We start from the raw sequence: 8,316 nt of genomic DNA, 5'->3' as shown, positions 1-8,316 counted from the left end.
TCCCTGTGGCGAGGTGGGGGGAGGGGGACCAGCCTCTGCAGCAGGTGGGCTGGGGAGAGAGCACCCCCCCTCCAGACTTCCTTCTCCCCCCCACCCCGGCCTCAGGAGCATTCACACCTCGGGACAAGTTAACCGCAGCGCTGTGAAAACCAAACCTGCCGCTCACCGCAGTGCCTGCCTTTGCCTCGCCCCCCCCCTCCCCACCGCGCACGGCAGGGCTCTGGCTGAGAGGGAGCCCCCAGGCAGAGCTAGGGAGAAACGGGCCCCCCTCCCCTCCCGCTGCCAGGCACAACTAGGCCCAGCCAGCCCCAGCAGCCGGGGGTTAAACAGGGCAGCCCGCGGAGAAAAGGAAAGGCAGGGGCTGCAGACAGGCGGGCACCCAGACCTGGAGCTTGCCAAGGCAGGGCTGGCTCTGAGCACCTCAGGGCTGGCTAGCCACAGCTTGCCCCGAGCGCCCAGTCTAAGCCAGTGGCGAGGCCAGGCGTGGGTGCAGGATGGAGGCTTTGGTCTTCAGGGGCAGGTTGTTGCAGTCACCAGGGCCTGCCACTAGGGGGTGAAACAACCATTGGCACTAAGACCCCGTAGCTGGGTGTGCGTTAAGACCCCACAGCTGGTTGCGCCCTTAATCTCCCTCCTCGTGGGTTGAGACCCTCCATCTGCCACTCTGCCAGCTAACACCACAATACCCCTGAGCAGGCACCGAACCCACAGCCCCCTCGTTCCGAACACACGAGCCTCAGCTGCAGCTCATCTGGTAGCCCAGAGGCAGCGGCCGACTCAACCTCTTTGCATAATCCAGCCACCAGAGGGAGACAGAGCACACCAGACGATACTCTAACGATGGCAACTCCCATGCTTCAGGCCTTCAGGGTCAGGAAGGAATCGCTGGGTGGCATCACAGGGCTGGACACGTGGCACTTTCTGTGCGGCACCAAGCGCTGGCTGCTGCTGCAGGGTTTGGCAGACACAGATGCCAGAGAAATCTGGCATGCAAGAGACTTGTGAAGCCGATATTGCAAGGATGGTGTTTACCCAACCCTGTTTGGAAATATCCCCAGCGTTGTCCCCGTTTCCGTCGGCCCAGCCAAAGAGACATTGGAACAGCAAATACAGGAGGAGCTGGGTGTAATACATGCAAGATCTATCCGCTCCTCTTGTGAGCGAGGGGGGGCGGTGTCTGGGTTCTTGGCCTCCATCCTGCTTCTCCCGACAGCTCCCGCCTGTGCCCCAACACACCGGCTCATCAAAGCTGGGACAAGACTGTTCCACCACCTGCTAAAGATCTCGCCCCTCCCGCGTGGGGCAGTTCCTAAAGACCCACACTCAGCACTGGCACCCCCTGCGTGGGGAGGAACCTGGGGCACTCTGGACCAACGTCCCACTTCCGCTTTGATTAGTTTGTGTCGGCCGAGCTCATTGGACCGCTCCATTTTCACCACCCGCTCCCAAGGTGCCACCCTCCCCTCCCCCTCTATGTCAACCCCCCCCCCCCCCCACGAGGCCCAGCAGCTATCCAAGCCAGCAGGTGGGTTTTACAGCCCTGAGACAAAGCCGGCTGCTAAGTGGTAAGCGAGTTTCAGTGGTAACTCTACCCTGCTGTCACAAAGGGTGAACAGACGGCAGGAGCCCATTTCAGGCGCGAGCTGGCTGCATCTACATTGCGAGAAGGGGCCACAGACTAATATCAACCAGCTATTGAGCTCCTGGGTATTACAAGACTCTATAATTAATTAACCAACCTCTCCCTTGCTTATTAGCCCTTGATAAACAGAGCAAAGAACTGCCCAACTCCCGAGAGTCAGCCAGGTATCACTGTCTGCACTGTACAGGAGGGAAACTGAGGCACGGTGCGGGTGCCTGGCTTGATTTCAGCAATATCCGGAGTCCTAGTCCCCCTTGCTCAGCCCATTAGGCCACACTGCCTCTGCTACAGCACACCCCCACGTGAGCCGAGAGGGTCTAGGCTGTGCTGGGCTTTGCAGATCTCCCTTGTGCCCCAATTAGGGGCAGGGCCCGAGACCCCCACTGGGGCAGGACGCCTGGGACAGTGCAAAGGGGGAGAGGCCCGTTGGCGGGAACTGTACTTACATGTGTGCGTCTTCTTCATGGCGATCGGGCCTGCAACCAAGAGAGAGACGGGGTGAGACGGCAGCAGCAGCAGGACCCCTGCAGGCATCCCCCCCAAGAGCCTGCCACCTCTCCCAAATGGCTACTGAAGCTGCATGGGGAAATTGAGGCACCAAGAGGGCCCACCAGCCCCTTAGAATAGAACCCAGGGGACTGATTACCAGTCCTCCCAGCCTCCATTTCCCCTCAACTAACCCACTAGCCCCCACTCCCCTCCCAGAGCTGGGAATAGAACCCAGGAGTCCTGGCTCTCGGCCCCCTGCTTTAACCACTAGCGCCTCCAGGAGAAATGCTCTACAACCCATTCCCCACCCCAATTTATCCAGCACTTCCTGGTTTGAGTGCAAATGCCCCAGGGGCCAGGCCTCACTGCAGACCTTACAGCAGAGACCAGTCAGAGCATTGGGGAACGACCCACACGCAGCCCTCGATGTGTCAAAACAATATTATTATCACTGGTTTCAGAGTAGCAGCCGTGTTAGTCTGTATCCGCAAAAATAACAGGAGTACTTGTGGCACCTTAGAGACTAACAAATTTATTAGAGCATAAGCTTTCGTGGGCATCCGAAGAAGTGGGTTGTAGCCCACGAAAGCTTATGCTCTAATAAATTTGTTAGTCTCTAAGGTGCCACAAGTACTGTTATTATTATCACTGTTTGCACTGGGGTAGCGCCGAGGTGTCTCATTCGTGAACCAAGTCCCCACAGTGCTAGGCGCTGTACATTATTGATTAGGTGTATTATGGTAGCACCCAGGAGCCCCAGTCACAAACCAGGTCCTCACAGTGCTAGGTGATGTACATTATTGATTAGGTGTATTACAGTAGCACCCAGGAGCCCCAGTCACAAACCAGGCTCCCCTGGTGCCAGCCGCTGTACAAACCCAGAACAAAGACGGCCCCTGCCCCAACGAACTGACAATCTAAACGCAAGACCAGCCGGACCCAGCCAGCTGGGGGAGCGCAGTGAGCACCCCCCTGCTCAGGCTGGGGGGCCGGGCTCGCAGCATGGCCGCAGGCCAGAGCCGGCGGAGGAGTTCTGAAGGTGTAAGGAGGGCCGTGCGGGAGGAGATGAGCTCGTTTCGTGGACGTTCGCAGCGAGCTCCTCCCGGGCGCATGGGGCAGCACGGGAGAGAGCGCCAAGGGGCTGGTGTGAGACCGGACCAGGTGGGTGCTGGAGGCTGGGACCATGGGCTGAGCGGAGGGGGGAGCGAATGCAGGATGGCAGGGAGGGAGGGGACAGGCTGCCAAGGGCCTGGAAGGGCAGCCAAGCAACTTGTGGTGGACGGGGCAGCCAGAGGAGGGAAGCAGAGAGGGGGGTGAGATGGGAAAGTCCCAGGCTCGGAGGACGATCTCTCCCCATAAGCACACACCCAATACCCTGATTAATAACTCAGTGACTGGGTAGGCATTATCAGACTGATTAATAATTAACTCAGTAATAAACTATGCCGCACTGTTCCAGGCGGGACGGTAGCGGATCTCAGAAACCCCCTGTATTCACACAGTCGTTAGGGGGCAAGCTTGGGAATCGGGAGACCCGGGTTCAAGTCCCTGCTCTTCCACAGACTTCCTGCGTGACTTTGGGCAACTCACTTAGCTTCTTTGTGCTTCAGTTTCCCCCTGGACAATGAGACTAACCGCACTGTCTTGCCTCCCAGGGGGGCTGTGAGGATGAAGCACTTGGTTACTAAGATAAGGGGGGGCAGGTAAGTACCTTAGATAGATGGGGGTGCACAGGAGTGGACGGACAGACAGACAGATGGTGGTGTGTGGAGATGGATGGACAGATAGATAGGGTTATAGGTATAGATGGGTAGACAGATGGGGTGCGTGGGGATGGACAGACAGGTGGGGGTAGGCATATAGATGGAGAGACTGCATGGGGTTGGATAGGTGAAGCTGTATGGGTAGACAGTCAGACAGGGGGAGATGCATTGGGATGGACAGGGGGGGTGTATGGGGATGGACGGCTCATTTTCTCTTAGGGCAGGGCGGAGTGGGACGTAATCAGGCAGGGACAACCTGCTCGGTCGGCCAGCTTCCCCGGGGACTGGAGAGACGCTAAAGCCGCACAGAAAGGCCTTGTGCTCCCAGCCAGCAGCGGGCATCGAGGGGACTCTGCGGGGCAGAAATCCTGCTGCCTGCCTGCGTGGGACTGGACGGATTCTGGGGGCACCTGAGAGATGGTGACAGAGGCATCAGCATCGACACCCCTTGGTCTCGCACGTCTCGCTGGAGGGGCTCCGAGCGCGCTACAAAACATGGGGCAGGATCAGCCCCCCCGACATGCCCAAGGTCACAACAAGTCTGTGGCAAAGCTGGGAATGGAACCCAGGAGTCCTGACTCCCAGTCCCACTGCTCTAACCACTGGACCCCACTCCCTCCTGCTGCAGGACTTGCAGTGGGCCCTCCCCGGGGCTTCTGGCTCCTGGCAGGGCCAGGCCTGCGATGCTCTAGGACCCTGCGGGGTCAGTTCTACTAGGAATCATGTGGGGCAGAGCCTGCCTGCACCCCACAGCACCTGGACCCGGGCAGCACGAAACCTCGTGCCCTCTGGGACTGAGCCACAGAGACACAGCATCCTCCCCTTCAGCCTCCCCTAGCACTCACTCCCCTCCTCCACGCTTTGTAATTTACTTAAAGAGTTTCCACTTCCCCTCCGCCTCCAGGAACCAAGGTACATCCCAGAGCTGGGGGACGAGGGTAGGACTGGGATAGCAGGTGGGGGCTGGGATTGAGGGGGCATCAGCAGACCTAGGGAGCCCACAGCTGGGATAGTGGGAAAAACATCTCAATCCCGACCCGCAGCCCCCTCCTATCCCAGCCCTGCCCCCCAGCTCTGCCCATGCCCCTCAATCCCGACCCGCAGCCCCCTGCTAGCCCAGCTCTGCCCCCCAGCTCTGCCCATGCCCCTCAATCCCGACCCGCAGCCCCCTCCTAGCCCAGCCCTGCCCCCCAGCTCTGCCCATGCCCCTCAATCCCAACCCGCAGCCCCCTCCTATCCTAGCCCTGCCCCCTCCCGCTCTGCCCGTGCCCCTCAATGCCGACCCGCAGCCCCCTGCTAGCCCAGCCCTGCCCCCCGCAGCTCCTGTCAGTGCCCCTCCATCCCGACCCGCAGACAATAACAAAGGGTTAATTGTGCCTCCACCCCCACCCCCGAAAGGGAAAATCAATCTGATTAGCCTGCTGAGCATCGGGCCGGGAGAAAGCCGCACGTTCGCCACGCCACCCTCCTAAGCAGCTTTGCTATTTTCGCTCCTCGCCTTAACCCCCGTGGCTCCGGGGCCATCTCTGCGCACGGCTGGAGCCGGTTCCCCAGGACGGGGCTGGCCGGGCGGGCAGAGCTCCCCCCGGAGGGACTCACCCAGGGCGGGCAGTTGGGGCTGCAAGGGGCACTGGTCCTTTCTCCCCCAAACAGCTGGTGGTTTGGGGGGCTGGGGGGGGGGCTGCCCTACTAGGAGCTGAGACTGTCCCGGCTCACTTTGCTGAAGCTTGAAGTGGGGACCTCCCTCACCCCCGCCCCCCGATTCACGGCCCTCTCCCCATCTGGGACATGCTCCCCACTCAAGGGCAGAGACGCTTCGCAGCAGCCGGTGGGCCTGGGGGAGCAGGGAGCTCTGAGACGGAGCCCAGCACAGACCCTTGTTCCTGGGGACTATCAAGGGGTCTGATCCCCCTCGGGGGGGGGTAACAGGGGGACCGATCCCCCTCGGGGCGGGTCAGCCGTGGCACCAGGTATCTGATGGGCAGAGAATCCCAGAGTCTACTCCCACAGATTTTAGTTTACTTCTCTTTTCCAAGCCCCCCTCCCACCCTCATAGGCTGGAGCGGAGCTGGCCCAGTTTAAGCCAGTGCCTGTGGGCCTTTCACAGTGGGGGGGGGGCAGTTTTTGAATTTGTGGCAGGCACCACGGTGCTCTCGTCCAATCAGGCAGCCCAGCCAGTGGCAGGCGGCCCCCGCCTCCAATCAGAAGGACTCACGTACCGGCCACATGGGGGGCCAAGAGGTAGTGGCACAAGATAGCGAAGAATTGGAGAAAAATCTCAGGCCGAAAGAGACAAGATTCCCCCCCCCCCCACGGCCTGGCCTTGTACCCCCTGGGCCGGGGGCTCTGCAGGACAGCAGCTGTCTCACACTGGACCGTGGGGGGCCTGATCTCAGTCCTGGGGCCTGTACGGCCCAGTCCTGGGTCCCGTATGGCCCCTGGCTCCCCGAAGGGCCCCTGAACTCGGAACTGGAGCCCGTACAACCCCTGGGTTCCCATGGGGAGCCTGATCTGGGTCTGGGTTTGGGCAGCACCTGACACAACAGGGACCCCGCTCTAGGTCAAGGCGCAGCACACTGCCCCAGGGTCTGACCCTCTGTGCCACCCCGTGCCCACTCGGCTGCCTGCTGCCCCCTGCTGGGCGGGGTTTGAATAAGGGGAAGCAGGGCAGGGTGGGGGGAGCGTGGCCCAACCCCCACACTGGCCTCGCCTGAACTCCCTGCTTACATAATCCAGCTCCTGGGCCTTGGCCGCCTGCCAGCCACACGTGTCTGAGTCACAGCGCAGGGAGGCACCTGAACAGACATGGGGCCTGGGACCCCTCGCCGCCATCGCCTGCACACCCAGCAGCCACACTGCCTCCCTATAGCTTTTTATCCCAGTCTGGAGCCACACGCTGAGATGCAGCCACCTCTGGGGTGGGGTGCCAGGGCTGTTCATACAGGGATCCCCCAGCCAGCACTGAGATGCAGCCACCTCTGGGGTGGGGTGCCAGGACTATTCATACAGGGATCCCCTGCCTGGCGCTGAAATGCAGCCACCTCTGGGGTGAGGAACAGGGGCTGCTCATACAGGGATCCCCTGCCTGGCGCTGAGATGCAGCCACCTCTGGGGTAAGGAAAAGGGGCTTTACAGCAGTCTCACAGCAACGCTGCACAGAAGCTCAGGGGGAAGAGGCAGCACTGGGCTCCCCTCCGGCTGAGCGACGGGGACGCCAACCCAACCTGCGCTGCAGGAGCCCAGAGGGTGACGCTCTAAGGAGGCTGCCGGGCCCAGACAGCCCCCGCGGTGCCCCTTGGCTCGCCAGCTCCCAGCCTGCCCCTGCCGGGTAGTCCCAGCTATTGGTTGGGGCCGATGCGTGGGCTGGTGCCCCACTTGCTTGCCGAGTGGCCCTGCCCTCCAGCCGTCCTCCGGGAGCTGACTGGGGGCGCCGGCTCTTCCAGAGGGGTTTTGCTCCTGACACGAGCGGCCTCACGTCGGCTGGCAGCGCTGCCGGGAGCTCGCGGGCCTGGGCCGGAGCTGAAGGGGACTGGCCTGGGTGCAATTCCTGCTCCACGGCCCTCTGCAGCCCCCTACCACGTGCAGTGAGGGCTCTGCCGCCTGCTCCCCCCAGCCCTGGCCTGGCTTTTTACATGCTGGACTGGCAGCTCTGCAGACAAGAGGCGAGCTTCCTGCCACTCCCCTGCCAACCTGGAGGGACCCCCCCCACCTGGGGTACTCACTCCCGATGGCCGCTCCAGTCCTCGAGTCACCTAGTGCCTACAAGGTGGGCCGGGGGTGAACTCGCAAGCTAGGGATTAAAGGATCTGTCTTCCCTCTCCCCCCATCCTCAGTCCCAAGAACCAACACAGGGCAGATGCCCCTACTCGGACTGTCAGCTCCTTGGGGCAGGGACCATCTCCGGTCTGGGTTTGTACAGCGCCTAGTGCCCTGAGTTCTGGTCCATGCCTGGAGCTCAGTGCAGTCAGTAATAATAATGCCTCGCTAGGGGAGTGTGGGGTTCTGTCCCCCTTCTAGTAGCTGGTCTGTCTAAGAGGATAAGAGTCTACTATAGGTACCAGCTAATGGTGTTGCTCCTTTAGCTCCGGGGTAGAAGATGGTGCTTGTAGCACAGAATGTTCCAGGTTCATACCCAGCCAGGCTCAGCTGGGATACTGCCAGTAGCTCACTGCTGGGAGCCCAAAGCCCTGCCCACATGGCGGAGGGGGGGAAACAGCCGAAATCCATGATCTGAGGCCCTTGCAAAAGCCCACAGAGAACCACATCCCAGGTCACTATAATTTATATTACGGCAGCGCTTAGAAGAGTCAATGGAGATTAGGGCCCTGTCGTATCAGGCGCTGCACAGACACACGGAGAGAAACAGTGCCTGCCTCAGCTGAGATCAGGGCCCCATTGTGCCAGGCGCTGCACAGACACACA

The 8,316-nt window shown here is 61.1% G+C and overlaps 1 protein-coding gene across 1 annotated transcript in view; it reads right to left on the bottom strand.

Annotated features, from left to right (window-relative positions):
- Positions 1 to 8,316, bottom strand: part of RORC (RAR related orphan receptor C) — a 66,996-nt gene that overhangs the window by 44,911 nt on the left and 13,769 nt on the right. The window contains exon 2 of the mRNA XM_026656245.2: positions 2,089 to 2,118. Coding sequence (XP_026512030.1) covers positions 2,089 to 2,118 — 30 coding nt within the window. The remainder of the gene's footprint in view (positions 1 to 2,088; positions 2,119 to 8,316) is intronic.

Source organism: Terrapene carolina, unplaced genomic scaffold (assembly GCF_002925995.2).
Source record: "Terrapene carolina triunguis isolate 2854851 unplaced genomic scaffold, T_m_triunguis-2.0 Scaffold227, whole genome shotgun sequence".
In the NCBI taxonomy this organism is placed as follows: domain Eukaryota; kingdom Metazoa; phylum Chordata; order Testudines; family Emydidae; genus Terrapene; species Terrapene triunguis.
This window is presented reverse-complemented; position numbering and strand designations above follow the sequence as displayed.